We start from the raw sequence: 16,040 nt of genomic DNA, 5'->3' as shown, positions 1-16,040 counted from the left end.
GTGTTTACATTTTTATGTTTAGTTAAGACCCCTGGACAAATTATAAATGATGCATTTTATAAGCAGAAATAGGACAATACACCTTGGTGTACTTTACAAAAAGTAATTCAATCTATTTTGGTTTCTCATTTTGAAATCACATGTGTTCACTTTGAAGTAAGACAAACTTACTACAATCTTACTAGCTAAAGGAATCTGCCTGGAGGTAAAGGATGTAAGAGGGAGAAGAATTCAGCGAGAATCCCTTTCCTCTGAGAACAACATGCATGCACATGCATTTACAAGTAATCCTTTTCAAAACTGTTTCTGAACTATTCTCCTTCCTCATTTAAATGCCATCAATATAATTTTGGTGAAAAGCAAAGACCCACATTCGGAGGTTTATTTTACCTGGGTAGCTTCAAGAATAAAGTCATGGATGATAATTTGCTCTTCGTTAGAGAGGCACAGTCTGTCTTTGCTGATAAGGGTCACAGTAAAGGCCTCACAGTTCATGGATTCCTCACGACTTGGCCAGTACACAAACTCATCTTCTGCCTGGAGAAATGAAACAACACGTTATTGGAGCCTTTCAGATACCTTGTGTGCAACTGAAAAATCCAGTGGATCAAAAAATTGGTTTGATAAACAGAGATGATCAGGAGCTGACCTTTACAAGCCATTTCCATCTAAAACAAATTTACTGTTACAGTAGGCAGGAAGCCTGCCAGATCCTCCCTTTGTGTGTCCAAACAGGTAACATCTGCTTTTTAATTGGTTTCATAGGGAAATAGTTATCTTAGCTCATTCATACTTAACCTTTATATTGTATCCCAGGCTTTATTGCCTCCTGTCTACAGTTTTGCTTGAAAGTCAGATATTTGTTTAGAAAAAACTCATTGACCTTTAAAAACTAATGAAATTATTTTTAATTTGTGTTTATTGTAGTCTAATCCAAAACTCAAGCTCTGTGGATCAGGTCTAGGTAGAAGACTCATGGGATGCTTATGTAGGGCTTGAATTTTTAGGAGCAAGTGGAGGAGTGAAGAGGAAGGAAGAAACGCAAATATTCTTAGCCTTGAAAAAAAACATTGGCTTAACTTAATGGAAGTTCTCCAGCAAAACACCTCTACTGAAGGGACACTGTAAAATCTCAGTGAGACTGTGAAGGGTGGAAGAAGCTCAATGCTGAAGAAGTCTGACTGACAGGATGTAGGTAACATCCTGTCAAAGCTGTTCTTTAAAAAATAACTGTGAATTCCTAATTTGCTGCAGAGAGAGGAAATTATGGTCTGTCACCACATACATGCAAAGTCTGTTTCTACTCCTGGCATCAGAGGTCTATGTCCCTGCAGCACAAGCACAGAAGCTGCTCTGGCTGCATGCACAGAGCACGCCTGTGTCTCTGGACAACCCGTCTTTCACTCATGAGAAAACATGAGCTCTGAACCCACGTCATCCCGCTGCGGCCACGCACATGCCTCTAAAACCAGGCGTATTTCTGTGGGTCCGGAGCTTTGGTGCACATGACATGCAAGATACTGTTGATATTTGGGCCGTCAAGGTTTATTCTGTAAATGTGACATAAGGTCCTAAGTCCTCTGAGTGCCTTGACAATTCTGCCCTCAGTAAGCAGAGGCACTGGGAAGCAGAGTAATATCACTGAGCGCCAGGGAAGGGACCTGTCCTGCCACCTGACAGGTCTTCACGCAGCAGGTACTTTGCATTATTGTGTTGTCCTTTGGCATTACAGATTCAGCACCTGTTTTAGTCCCGTGCCACCCCTCCTTGCCAGCCAACACATCCCACATTGACCACTGAGCTGACACTGGGATGCTGCTGCCTCGCTGGCCAGCCTCCACCCTGGGAATGCCACCCCTTCACCTGGTGAAAGCAGGGATGTGGCCAAGCCCAGCCTTTAATCGCTATAGTTCTGCAGAGCAATTTCATATATACATGGAGACAAGATCAGCTTCTTCATTTCCACCTGACACACTTCCATTTCATTAGTGCTTTCTGATTCGATCGGATTTCTCTGAACGCTCCTTGCCTCGCAGTGCCTGCAATCCCTTTCATTGCCCTGCACACAAGCAACATATTGACTGCTGCCTCTTTAGTAGCCCCTCATGACTGCTATTTTCCTGCTGTAATGAAGGTGGTTTCTCTTCCACTTTCAGCTACAATTGTCTATTCACCTCAGTGATGCGTGCATGAAAAAGCTAATCGTTTAGCTCTTAATCCTTTTCAACACGCCCTCTTGAGACGTGCTGGTAAATCTGGAAGTAGTGATTAGCACTTCACCTGTGTCTCCTTATTCTCTCTCTCTCTGTCTGATGCATTATTTCCACTTAAATTAACATACGTGTTTGCTTTTTACTTTCATTAAATATAGCATTTGTAGCCTTCCACAACCATAATCTTGCACGGCCTGAGGCTTAAGCCCACGGGCAAACAAGCAATTATCTACTGTCCCTGCCTCCATTTCTGCTCCTCTCAAAGTCCGTACCCATAACTCCAGCCTCTCAGTGCCCTCAGTGCCTTGCATCCTGCCTCAGGAGCATCACAGAGGTTGTCAGCTGCCTGTGAGCAGTGAGGTCCATCCAGCCCAGGATGTCTTTCCCAGGGGTGAGTGCAGAAGGAGACAGCAAAAGAACATGCCCCACATCTTGGAACTCACCTTTTTGTACCAAGTTTATGGCAAAGTCTGAGAAGGTGGCTCAAAAAGTGGCTTTGGTTTCAACCAGAGCACAGCCACAGCAGGTACCCAAGTGACCCTGTGCTGTGCCCAGCTGGAAGGGACACGGGCAACTCACCAGGCTCTGGTTGTCCGGCAGCATGACAATGATCTGTGCATTGTGATCCCAGATCATTCGCCAGAAATCTTTAGTCGTATGTGGCAGTGGATGTTGTGTTATGATGAACTCATTACTCCTGTAGTAGCCCTTTTGCAGCAAAACAAACACACAGTTACTTACTGCCTTCAATACTTTTAAAGCATTAATTTCATCTTTGGGGGACACATAATGACCCTATTTCATTGTATTCCCCAGTATTTTTATACGGGCTATAATTAACTCCATTTCCATTCTGCAGAGTCCTTATTGTCTTAATTTACTCTAAATCCCAGCGTTTATTTGACTGTATCTCATGGAAATACACATCCCATCTAAATGCATCTTGTAATTAATTTTTTAGGCAAGAATCTTTAATAAAGCACGGTTAATAGCTTTACATTATGGGGAAGGTGTTAAAATCTCATCTGTTAATACATAGCCATTACATACAGAATTAAGACAATTATAGGCATCTGGTATTTAGCACCTTAGAATTGATTTTACTTTGTAATTAGGTGTTGGCTTCCTCACCATGATATAAGAGGCATTAATGTAATCTGTTCCCTTCATTCCAGGCAGCGGTGCCAAGCCCACTCTAGCACGCTCAGCTATAACATAAAAAAAACAACATAGAGGAAAAAAAAAAAAGAAAAAAGATCAAAGTCTGGTCATGGCACAATGCAGAAAGTAAGAATTTCTCAGCTGTTAACAAACCAAACAGTGTGCAGCTCCCATTTCCCGCAGGAGCAGGCCAGCACTTTAACTGCGTTAAAGCACTGCCTGCTAACACAGGATATAAAAGAGAATGTTGCACAATATTCCCACAAGGACAAAGTAATTTCAGGAATCAAATTTTACTATAGCAAAGATTTTCACAGCAGGCTGAATTACCAAATAACAGTATATGCAGTGATAACAGGGGATTTCAGGTAATTCCTGACTGTAGTGTTCCATTTGTCTCCAGCAGCACACAAACCCAGCTGATTTATTTTGTTTTCCCTACCACTCGGCAGCATTGCCATCATTCACGAGGTGAGAGAACCTCCAGAGACAAACCCCTTCCCTAATGGGGAACCACCCAGCAGTGTGTGTGTGCTCTTCAGCAGATCCACACTCCTCTGTGTTTAAAGGCTGAGTTCAACATCATCCTCAAACCCTGTGACAGGCCCCCAAAGCCCAACTGAAATCATTGCAGCTGCATGACCCAAAGGGCAAAGCCATACAGATTATTTCTGCCCCGTTTACATCTGCTTCTAAGATATATTCTGATGACTTCCGCTTTTATTAACAAACTTCATGATGGACTGTATCTGTGCCACTGTTCCTTTGTGCTGGCTTGGCCATCATCTGTCCTCTGTCCCGTACTGTGGTAATGTCATGGGGATGACGTGTCCGTGCTTGGTCTGGTGCAAATTCATACTGCTTGACAGCCACGCACAGATTCCATATTAATGACTGTGAAACTGTCCCCAGGCACTAAATACCCTCAAATCTGGGGCGGCTCACACAGAGAAATTGAGTGCAGTAGCTGAATTACAAACAACTTGTGCCAATCACTCTGGGAGATCTCACCGGAGCTGGGAGCGGTATCAAAGTAATCTCTCAGTATTCCATAGATTTATCCCCTACCTAATTATTCAAATTCTTAAGCACTTCAAATTAACATTTCACTTGGACAGTATATCTGGCTGACACTGCAACTATTTCCTTTTGTTCGGTTTCATCAGGGTAATACCGAAAGACAAGACAGCTTGGACTGAACAAAAGATTACATTTCCCCTTCCTAGTGGCTATGCCTTTTCATGCATAACACCAGGAGAATTCAGTACAAAAAGTTATGCTAGGCAGTAATCAAACTGAAGATGTGATCTTACACGGCACGACTGATGAGTTCCTGTTCTTCTCTTTGTTGCAGTCTTTCTGAGCACTGAAGCATTCCACGTATTTTGCATTACACTGTGTAACCAGCTGAAAGAGAATAAAGTAGTAAGTCAGTCCTCAGAGCACACTAAATGAAGAGAGGAGGTTTCTTTGCCAACTCCTGTGAAGATGCATTAGTAGAAGAATAAACTGCATTGTTAAACTTGTTTAAAGTACTCAAGATGCCAATGGAAATAATCCTTTTCATACAACATGTTTAATGAATAAAAAGATCTCTGCAGCTCTCAGCTTCGAAACATCCTGAAAATGAAGTTCCATCAAAATGTATTTTCACAGAGCACTATGTTTCGTTATCTTTGAGAATATATTTCAAAGACTTGCAGATATGTTCAGTCAGAAGCAGGTCTCAAGGAAAAAAAGCTAGCAAAATAGAACAACAGAACTTTTATGGTTTGTTTTTTTTTTTCACTCCTCTAAAATAAAAGCCAGATCATTCCTGCAGAATGTCTTTTCCTGCCAGGCCTTTGGGGAACCCACTACACTGCCATCTGAGAGAAATGCATATATATATATATATAAATATATGCATATCTATATGTGAGAGCCACAGTTTGGAGGAAGACTTCCAGCCACGTTAACCACTGACTCAGGAACATCCAAGCTCTCTTGGGAACAGGTTGACCAGCAGCACAGTCCAAACCAGGGTCCATGTCCCTCTTCTCATCTCTGACTGAAGAGTGTTATCACTGATTTCCAGCAGCATAGCTAAGACTGTAGAGGACTGAACTTCTCAAGTTGTGCTAATAAAGTGTTTTGGTTTGGTTCCTTAGCCATGACAACTGACAGTGAAGACAGGCCATACAAAAGACAGCAGGAACATTAGGTCCCTCTGCATGGCAGTGATAAACCTTACCTTGAACTGTTTTTCTAGTCGTGTCTTCCCTCCTATGCCAGGTATGAGGATGCTGTTAACATAACTATGCAGCTGGTTTGCAGACACTTCAGTCTCCTTCCCAAGGATGGCTTCCAACAAGGCATCATGAATAAAAATGTACTGCTCCTAGAAAAATATCAGCATGTCAGGCAGGCACCTGGAATAACCTAAACAGCTGGTTTTGACTGAGGAGTAGAGCACACTAAAGGAAATGGTGTGCAAAACAAGCTGTCCATGCAAATACCACCAAATCCAGAATAAACATCTATAAACATAGCACAGCTATGAATGAGTCTAAAGCAAAATCTGAAGTTTCTGGTTTAAAAAAAGAGACATTCTAGTGCAAAAAAATGCCAGTAATGCATTCAATTTTTACAGGGATGTAACTGGAAAAATCTATTTTCTTTCTAATTGCAACATAAAAATGGACATGACTTTAAATTCAACCCTGCTGCAATTTTTACCTCTGTCTGGACGAGGTAGTTGCGCTGTGTCCTGATATGTTTCAGGAAACCCAGGACATTAACTGTGCTTTTGTCTTTTATTTGTTGCAGCATACTGTCTATCACAATGTAGGTACCAGTCCTGCCAACACCAGCACTACAGAAAACATAAGAGAAATCCATGTAATACAGTTAGATGAAAACAAATGTAGACTTAACACCAGAACAGAATTAAGCAAATATTCCTGTTCACAGACATTCATTTTCCTGCTAGCTTCAATCACTAAAGTTTCACAGCAAAATATTTTGGTTTTCTGGGAATATTACCAGGCATATATTTCCTCCCTTCTGTGGTGCAGGATGAGGATGAACACAACACAAGCCATCACACCTGTGCCAGCAGTGTCAGGATGGGGCTGCCATCGTCCTGGACTTCACACTCTGGCTGTTCACACTTGGCTCCTCTCAACAACTGCTGCTGTTACTGGAGTTGGCTGGAAGAAGCCATATAGAGATCCACCCTATGCCAAGCTGCTGCTATCCTGGACCGTCAAGGTCACTCCAGGCCGTGAAGAGTGAGGAGCATTCCAGTGGAACTGGAAATGCAAGTGGTACCAACACTGTGGGAAGGCATGAGAAGGGGCTGATGCTTGCAGGACTCCTTTGCAAGGGAGGAGAGTGGTCCTGGGCCCAACAGAGAGGGGAGCTCTTCAGAAAGTCTCAATTTCTGCTCAGGAAGGAGCTGTAACCTCCATCATCCTCTCCCCTTCGCTGTGGTGCTGTGCAGCCCCCTCACACACAGTGATGAAGACCATATCCCTGAACTAATTTATCTACTGATCTATTGTTCTGGCTGCAAGTGCTGGTGAGTGTGGATGTGGTTCAGTGGCAGTGCCATGCCTAGGTGTCCATGTGTTCATGTGGTTGGTTCCCAGCAGAGGATATCCTGTCCTGTCCATGCCCTGAACGGACAGGCTACAAACAAGTTTCAAGCAAGGAACTTCACAACCACACCAGTGCAATGTTTGGCAGCCTAGTGTTGTGGCATTAGCAAAACCCTGTGTCAATGGGGAAGCTTTTGCATTGGAGCTGTCTTAAGATGTAGACAAAGCAAGGTCATGTACCTGCACCCCATGGGGCTGGCACACTCCTGCTGTGTTAGTAACTTATGATGTTGCTGTTAGCTGGCATGAAAGAGCACACAGTGTGCACTAGGTGTGCCTGCCTTGAGGTGTTTAGTCACAGCCATCATACCTGCAGTGCACCACCACTGGTCCCATGTCCGGGGTCCTGGCTGCAGAGGATCTCCTGACGAAGGTGAGCACGGGCAGCGCGTACTCGGGCACACCCATGTCGGGCCACTGTGTGTAGTGATACTGAATAACCGTTCTCTCGTTCTGCCGCCCCTTGGGGTTTCCTTTCTGACCCTGTGTGCCAGGTGTGCGCAGAGAGAAGGAGGAGATGAGGGAAAAGAAGCACAGAAATATGATCAGTCCTTCTGGCTTGCTCAGCTGAGAAAGTGGTGGACTCTTGACAGAAGAAATCTTCTGCAGCTCTGCCTCCTGCTAGGTGGAGACAGAGTTCAAGGAAAAATACATATGGGGACAGGTAATAACAGCAATAACTGTGACACCAAAGCAGCAGTGAACTAGAGAAAAACAAATACAGGCTGAACCTTTCACCAGGATCCTTGTAATCCTGGCTTTGCTTACTTATTTCCCACCCACCTGCTCCTTCGAGTTGCCTAAGCAAACCCCGGGTTTTGCTCTGGTGTGCCTTGCATCCCACAGATGCCATAAGGCACCTGGATGAGAACTCACCTTTTTCATCTTCGTGTTCCTGACGGTGAAGCGGCGCAGGGTGTAGCAGGCGTGGACGTTTGTGCTCTTCAGCGTGACGATGATGTTGCCGTACTCCTCGCTGTTCTCTGTCGGCCAGTACTGATCGCATTTCCTCTGAAAAAAGACACAGGCAGGTGGGTTGGCTGAGGGTCTGAGCTGCTGCTCTGTGTTTGTGTTTAGAGCTTTTTAAAAAAAGTAAAATAATGGCGAGCTATGTACCCCTCTGTTATGTTTGTTATGTATTATGCATCAATATGTATAAACCCAAGCCATTTAAAAACAAATTCTGCCCAGGTGATTTACAGAGGTGTTAAGGAGCAACTGCTAACAAACTAGAAAATCTCTTACTCTTCCTTTTTCAACAAGGTTTGTGATCATGACAATGATTCCAGTATTTTGTTCCCAAATCATCCTCCAGAAATCTTCAAAGGTAGACTTTAAAGGTCCCTGGGTAGCAATGTAGGCTTTTGCTTTGTTGTAACCCTTCAAAGAAAACCATAATGCCAAGTGAGATGAAAGCAGTATCATGGCAGACATATTAATATTTTAAAAGTAACAAAGAAAGGTGCTTTTCTTATTCAGAATAGCGAGGAATTCATAGCAAAATTATCAGGTGAAGTTGGAAAACACAATCACTCCACAAATGGCAATACTTCCTCCTTGTGGCAGAATTCAATGGTAGAGAAGATAAAAACAATTAAAGCAACTTACATCGACATAATTAGCATTAATGTAGTCACTGTGCTTAGAATCTTTCCCCGGTAAAGGCCTTAGCTTCACCCTGCTGTGATCATCTGCAGGATAAAAAACAGAGCAGAGAAGCATTAGGGAAACACACCGCAGAACTGCAGGCAAACATCCCATTTCCTGGGTATTGAGGTAGCCCCTACTAATACACAGAAGAGATCGGCCTTGGATTGGAATCAAGAGGGATATGGGAGCATCTGTTCTTGGTCACCTGCTCATGGTAGCAGGTCGTCAGTCTTCACATCCTTAAAAGGACATAGTTCATGCTGGAACAGCTTCTCTTTAAAGAACACTGGAGCCTCAGGAGCACAACTCTAGGATCACCCACATCACACGGAGTGGTTCAGAGAGCCAGGGCACCCCCACGGAGCGGTAACGCTGAGCAGAGACACCGGCACGGCTCCGGCAGGCAAAGCTGCCTCTGCTTGGCTCATCCTCCTCCCTCAGTGCTGGGCTCAGGCAGCTCTACTGGCTCTGGGACATGAGTGGATGTCCTCACTTCTTCACCACCATCATCACACCACCAGGACAGACTTGAGGTCGTGATCTGTAGCTCCTCTTTTTGTTTTGCCCAAACACTTCACTTCGTCTTAAAGCAGAAAGAAATCACAGTCCTTCTGCTCCTAGGCAGAGGCACTGGGCTGGGTGGTACTTCCCACTCATGCAGAGATGAGACACATCAGCCAACTTTAAGCATGAATACTGTGGTTTCAGTTCCCTTCCTTGAGGACCAGGAGAGAGAGACTTTCCTCCAGGGACAATCCAGAGGACTGGAGTGCCTGCTCCAGTTCTCCTCCAATGGCACATCTCTACGCCTAGAGGGACCAGATATCCATGTCTAAAATGACAGCTGGGACAAGCTCAAGGAATGCCCTTGCCCAAGGTCACACAGCAAGCCTTTCACAGGTCTGGGAATTGATCCTCAGCCGACACCTTGATTACTTATGAGAATCTGTTAGAGACATGTATTTCCTTCCTGTGCCATCAAAAACCTTCGGGATTTATTGCAATGTTTATGAACACTGTGAACTTTCTACCAGTGGCTCTCCATTTCTGTTCTTCAACCACAGTGACTGCTGCATCTGTGATCCATGCCACATCAGAGAACAATAGGGAAAAAGTTACTGCATTTCCATCCCAGACATGCAATAATTTGCATTCTAGAGCAGAGCCCAGATTTGCAGTTCTCAGAGGGATACAGGCAAAGCCTGCTCTGTGCTACAAAGATCACTGTTTGTCCAAGTCCTACACACAGCTGAGGCAGTTTGAAATACAGCAGATACACTCTGCAAGATTTAGCACCTCTGGGATTTTAAGGTAATCCCAGGAATCATCAGTAAAACCTTTTGCTCCACCATGCACTTCCCTTAGGCCAGTTTTCAGGCATTAGCAGGCAGAAGAGCTCTGATCATCAAACTGATCCCAGTTATTCCTCCACAAAATTTCATACCAAACTGCTACTTCTAAAACTACGCTTGGACCATGAAACTGCAAAACATTTCAAAACTAAAGATGGAGTGAAATCCTGGCTCCAGAGAAGCTGTCAAAAAATCCAATGCCTTTAGTGGAGAAATGACCTCCCAGCCACACTTTCACATGTTTATTAATGACTGTGTTATAATGTAACCTGGAGCCACCTGCCTGTCCCAGTCACACACAGACACACTGTGAGAGGAGAGTGTCTTTTTGGGTTGATTCATTTTGCTTAGGCCAATGTTTACTTACAGGCCAGGATGTTGATGTATCTGTTCTTGTGCTTGTTGTCGGGGTGGTTGGAATGCTCTGCAGTGATGTTCATGTCGGCCGTACAGCGCTGCACCTCCTAGGCACAAAAATTATTCAAATGGAAAATCTGGCAGTCCAAAAAAATTGAGCTGCCTTTTTTTATTTCTGTAACAGCTTACACAAACAACATTTAAAATATCAGTATCTTAACTGCTGGGTTAAACACAAAGCCTTTCAGCAGTGTCCTGTTTACCATGGTTTGCTCACACTGAGCCCTGTGAGTTGTCCCTGGTGCACAGTTATTCTCCTCTCTGCAGACCTGGGGACAGATGCTCTTTGAGCACCCTGAGGGCCGACTGTCCCCTCTGACCACCAGTCCACCGCCTCCTGCACTGCATCTCCTGCACCTCCCTTGGGGAGGGAAGAGAGGGTCCCTCAAAGGCAAGAGTGGCCAGTGCAGTGTAAGAAACTAAACACAAAAAACATTTCAACAGAAGACTTTTGACTGCTGGACAACTCATCTGCTCATAACCTCTCAAAACGGGGTTTCTGACATTTATGTTTGGCACTGACCTTTTATTAGTTCTCTGCAGAGAGATGCCTTTTGTAAAATATAAATAAAATAGATCTCTGAAGATAACAGCGAGTGCTTAAATATCACTGCTTGGACACTGATTAACTGCCCACAATATAGTGAAAATCATAAAAGGTTGTATCCGTGTATATATACATTTACAAAGCAGAGAGCAGACAGGTTTGCCAAGGTGTTTATGAAACCAGAGATGCAGATTTCTGTCTGGTTGAGGCTGTAGGTTAGATACCTAATTCCCATCGATTTTTTTAGTTCTCAACCCACCTCTTACTGTGTTCAACAACAGAGTACAGGGCTATTGAAATGGGGCAATGGAGGGTCTTTTCTCTGACTTTAGAGAGAAGCAGCCATTCCCTTTGGCCAGACCATTCTAGAGAGTTACACACTTCAGAGACTGTCTCATAAACTGAATCACTCGTGTGATTCCATCTCCAAGATACCATTTTTGGTATCAATTTAACTACAGTATTCCTGAAAAAGTGGCCCCCTTTTTTATCACTAGCATAAATATTCTTCATGTAAAGACACCTTTTTGTGGAAGAAAAAAAAAATCAATATTTGGAGTTTACAAAGTTGTGGAAGAAAATATATTTATTCAAATCTTTTGTGAGTCCCAGAAATTGCACCAAACAGAACCGATTTCCCCTAAGGATATGTGAGGAAGTGTCAAATTACTTTGTACTTCGGGCTTTAAAAATAACAGCACAGAACCTGAGAGGGAAAGTCATTAGGAGCTCACAGCTGCTACAAAGATCACGAGCTAAGTGACAAAGAAAAATTATCACGAGAAATGCTATACAAATAGCAGATGTAAGAGTTCAGCATTATGCAGACATTTCACAAAGGACTTGTATAGCAATTTTGATATCTTCCCCAACATTTACATTTTAAAAGTGCAAAGTATACTAAAACCTTGAACGTTTTATAGCTTTTATATCCACGTGACACTCCCAAATAACAATTGCTTCTCTCTGTCTTCCCCGATCCTCCGTAGGGAGAAACATACTGTGCTCAAGGAGATAAGCTGAGCAAAGACAAAGAGGAATCAAGCAAAACTCTCAGCTGGCCCTAATAGAATTTTCATAGTTCCATTTCTATCACAAATAAAAACCCCCATATTAAAGTGTGCGCTTCCCCTAATTCTGCCTGTCAGCTCCAGTGAGAAAGGGACTTCTGATTACACAATGGGCAGGATCAGTTCAGCCTAGGACATAATTGGAAAAGCAGCAATATTTACATGTTAAGTTGATTTTATGTAATTTTGTTTTGCCTATTTTTGCATTTAGAAATCATACATCACTGCTGTACTATTAGAGGTCGCTCCTAAAAAATACCCTCCCTGCTTCTGAAAAACCTCACATCAAACCCTACATCCCTGTATCACTACAAAATTCTTTTTAGGAGTTATTTGCATTGAAAAATTTATGCCAAATGCTGTAGAATTTAATATAGATTAATCCAATAAGGTTCTGTGGAGAATACTCTGAAAAGTTATAGAATTTAATAGGGAATTACCTCCCTACTAAGGAATTTTTTCTGACAGTTTAAATACTACATAGTAAATGTATCATTTTCTATTAAATTCTATAGGATTTTTCCATAAGGGAATTGTTGGTGAGGTTAATCATTTTAATTAACCTTTTTATGTTGATAGTGACTGTTTCCTCAACTGTACATGTTCCCAGCTGGCCAATATAAAGTTAATAGAACAGGAAGATTAAGCTAAGACGGTGAAAAACACAGCAATGGAAAAGGAGGTCTGACTCTGTGAGAGCTGATGATCTGAAAACAGCTTTTCTTAACACACAGCATTCTAAATGGCTTTTAATACTCTGGGAAGCTGCTGTAATGGTGGATTTCTATGTCTGCACACTGCAAAAGCACAGCGAAAGGAGACTGTGGAAGAAAAGCTTCCCCCTTGCCAATATGCCTCCACTATTTTTGTCTTTTTTTAAAAGTCTTCAGCCCTCCCCTCCGGTCCAGGGCACAGTCAAGGCTCTGGGACATTGCAGCAGTCCAATGAGAAGGGGTCTGAGGACATCCTCCAGCTCCACGCTGGCCACTGACAGTGTTTGGCTGTGCAGGATGGAGAGATGGGGTTGAGAGCAAAGTGTGGCTCTCCATGCTCTCCTACTCTCCTGGGTTCATCTCTTCAAATTATAACCACAAATTACTAAACCACAGCTCCTCCCACCAGACAGTAAGGCACAAGTTAACATTCCTCTGTTATTAAAGCCGAGCTGGTTGCCTTTCATCAATGCACAAAATGCTGCAAGAAGACAAGACTAGTTGCTGCCTGTTACCTGTGCCTCTGTTCAGAGTATTATTTGCCCCTTGGCAGAAGAGGACAGCCTGGTGCTAATAAATAACACCCCGGAGAAAATCCCCAAAAGTCACCATCTTAATTTTGCCATTTTTCTACATTTACGTATATCACATATTTACTTTCCCAGAATTTTCTATGGCATATACAATGAACACCATAGGACTTCTAAACCTTACTGCCTACTGAGTCCTTCATTTGCACTTAAAACATCACCATGATTGCATTATTATCACCACGTACCTTTATAGGCAGGTCACTAGGTCAAGGCTGATCCCAGGCTGCTCACTGCAGCCAAAACAAATTCCTCTCACAATTAGCACCAAATCGCTACCTGCACCTTGGAGTAGGACAGATAGTGTCCATATCACCACATCCATAATTCATCCATAAACTTTTCAGCTCTAGAGTATTTCCTCTGGCTTTCCTTAATCCTGCTTGGTCTCTTACACTGATCTTAATGGCAGCTGGCTTGCACAGTGCTGCTTCTCATGTTTAACTTCGCAGAACACATTACTGTCCCAGGATGAATGAATACAGGCTCTTATTCTGTCCTTTCAACTTATCATTGACAACCCAAGAAACCAAAGTACATGGTTTCAATTGACCGTTAGTTACTGTAAAAAGTGTTCTAGTCTATGCTATTATGGCTAATTTACCTTTTAATTATATTGTCCATGCTAATGCTAATTGGAATTTGATACACCCAGGTTTAACGACCCATTTTAATTGCCTTTCTGAAACAAGTTACAGATTAGTTTCTTCTAAACTTCAAAGAATTTCCATTTAAGTGTAAAATCAAACTGCTCCAGTGTCTTGCTGGCAATATAAGGTTCTGAGCAAGAATTTTTGCTACAGTGACTGAGCAGGAACTCGGTCTCTTGATTCGGCCTTACGCAGCGCTGCTGTTGTTTCCCATTACTTCAGGCTGATGTCCTGGCAGGGGCTGAACTGTGAAAGCCTATGAATAGCAATGAGGAGGAATCACGAACAAAGAAAGGATCCTAATCTGAGGGACTAAATCAGAGAAGATCCACAGCTCTGCTTTGATATTAATGTGATATTTTTCAGCATGAAAGCGGCTAGTTCATCCACCCCTAAAATCAGTTTTGATCTATTATTTTAATCCCAAATTACAGGGATTCTGTGGTAGTGCTCTTGCTGTTTGTTTTATCACAGCAAACATGAAGACAGCATACCAACAGAGACTGCAGATAGTATTTGAAGATATCTCACAGGAACAGTGTAGATTTCTGCGATAATTTAGCACTAGTATAAACTCTCTGACAGCACTCAAGAGAGAGGTGAGCTGGGGACAGCCTAGAAAGAAGGCGAAAATAAACAAACCAAAAGGACTCAGCACAGGAATAACATAAAGAGATAGCTTAAAATTCCTGTAAATGCATGAAAGAGGAGAGGACGGTGGAGGACTGTTTGCTTGTGGTATCCTGCCCTTCATTAGGCAGGGAAGTGCCAGAGTCTGACCAAAACCTTGCATTGCCCATGCAATGGCTCCTCCAAGCAGGACTTCCAGGCAGAAACCTGGGGAATGGCTGTGGTACTGTGATTAGTAACAGAAAGCCCAGATATCTTAACTTCTTTTATTGCTTCTCTTCAGCTTTATCTCTTAATTCACAATGCCCATTTTTGAGGGCAGGTGAAGCGATGAGACAAGAATTGAGAACTCCAGGAAAGCCCTATTCTGCAGCAATCCTTCCTCCTCCAGCTTCACAGTGCTGCTTCCCTCTGGTTTCAGTACAGCAACGTACAGGCTGAGAACACCTTCAACTAGGGCAATTTTGGGCCAGGGTTATAAACCATTCCCAATGCAGTATTGCCTGCTAGCAGCATGCTTTTGAAATGGCATCCTTCTACTGCCGAATTCCTTGGTGTAGATGCAGCTGGAAGCATATGTCTGGTGTGAGCTGTGTCTAATCTGTAAGGGATGTCAGTATAACTACACGGGGTTTTTAGTGTCTCAAGAAATGTGCAAAGTGCAGCGTTATCTGCCCTCAATGCAGCCCTTTGCTAGAAAATAACATTCTGAGGTCACCGGTTAAAAAGAGCCAGTGACCCTTGTCCTGACCAGCAGCAACCATGAGAATAACTACTAGCAAATCCCTGCCACATTGCTGAAAATACAGATTTATGTTATTTTCTTACATTTCGGGACATTTAGAAGAAGGTGTTGCTGGAGTATAAAGATATTTTCAATTTATGTGATGAGGGAGCTAGACAGCCTGCCTCCACGTTCAGCGAGCCTGTTCAGACTCCAAATTGGCAATGAATCATTACACTCACACGGCCACGGGCAGGAGAGGTCTGTGGAGATTGCATTCACCCACTCTAATCGCTCCCGCAGCAGCACTGACTGACCCGCCCCAGAATTATGGAGGAGGGAAATAAAATTGTCTGATCTCAAAAATCCAAATACTGCATTAAACTATAAAAACTCACAGTTAGCTTTGGGGATGGAAGGTGATTTCTTGGCTTAGTGTTCCTTTCTTAGAGCAAGAGGACATGATTACTCAAAAAAACTTACTGTGTTATTGCAGTAACTGGCCAGGGGGAGGGAATGAAAAGCTTTACTGTGGGAGGCTGCACTTCACACTGTTTTTAATACAGGAATTTGGAGGGCACATGTCCTATATAGTCAGGCTATCAGTGGAATTGAGGATGACAAATGTGAGATCAGTTCTTAAAATGAGATCCGGAAGGGGTTTCAGGCGCTGCAGCCCACT

The 16,040-nt window shown here is 43.1% G+C and overlaps 1 protein-coding gene across 1 annotated transcript in view; it reads right to left on the bottom strand.

Annotated features, from left to right (window-relative positions):
- Window positions 1–16,040, bottom strand: part of PTPRG (protein tyrosine phosphatase receptor type G) — a 399,599-nt gene that overhangs the window by 9,572 nt on the left and 373,987 nt on the right. Inside the window, exons 16-26 of the mRNA XM_027722958.2 lie at window positions 10,385–10,481; window positions 8,624–8,706; window positions 8,261–8,395; window positions 7,892–8,026; window positions 7,326–7,498; window positions 6,093–6,228; window positions 5,608–5,754; window positions 4,688–4,781; window positions 3,345–3,421; window positions 2,793–2,921; window positions 391–537 (exon numbers count right to left, since the gene is read on the bottom strand). Of these exons, the coding sequence (XP_027578759.1) occupies window positions 391–537; window positions 2,793–2,921; window positions 3,345–3,421; window positions 4,688–4,781; window positions 5,608–5,754; window positions 6,093–6,228; window positions 7,326–7,498; window positions 7,892–8,026; window positions 8,261–8,395; window positions 8,624–8,706; window positions 10,385–10,481 (1,353 nt within the window). The remainder of the gene's footprint in view (window positions 1–390; window positions 538–2,792; window positions 2,922–3,344; window positions 3,422–4,687; window positions 4,782–5,607; window positions 5,755–6,092; window positions 6,229–7,325; window positions 7,499–7,891; window positions 8,027–8,260; window positions 8,396–8,623; window positions 8,707–10,384; window positions 10,482–16,040) is intronic.

This window comes from Pipra filicauda, unplaced genomic scaffold (assembly GCF_003945595.2).
Source record: "Pipra filicauda isolate LSUMZ 115617 unplaced genomic scaffold, ASM394559v2 scaffold148_size1903560_pilon, whole genome shotgun sequence".
Taxonomy (NCBI): Eukaryota; Metazoa; Chordata; class Aves; order Passeriformes; family Pipridae; genus Pipra; species Pipra filicauda.
Note: the sequence above shows the minus strand (reverse complement) of the source record. Positions and strands in the feature narration are given on the sequence as shown.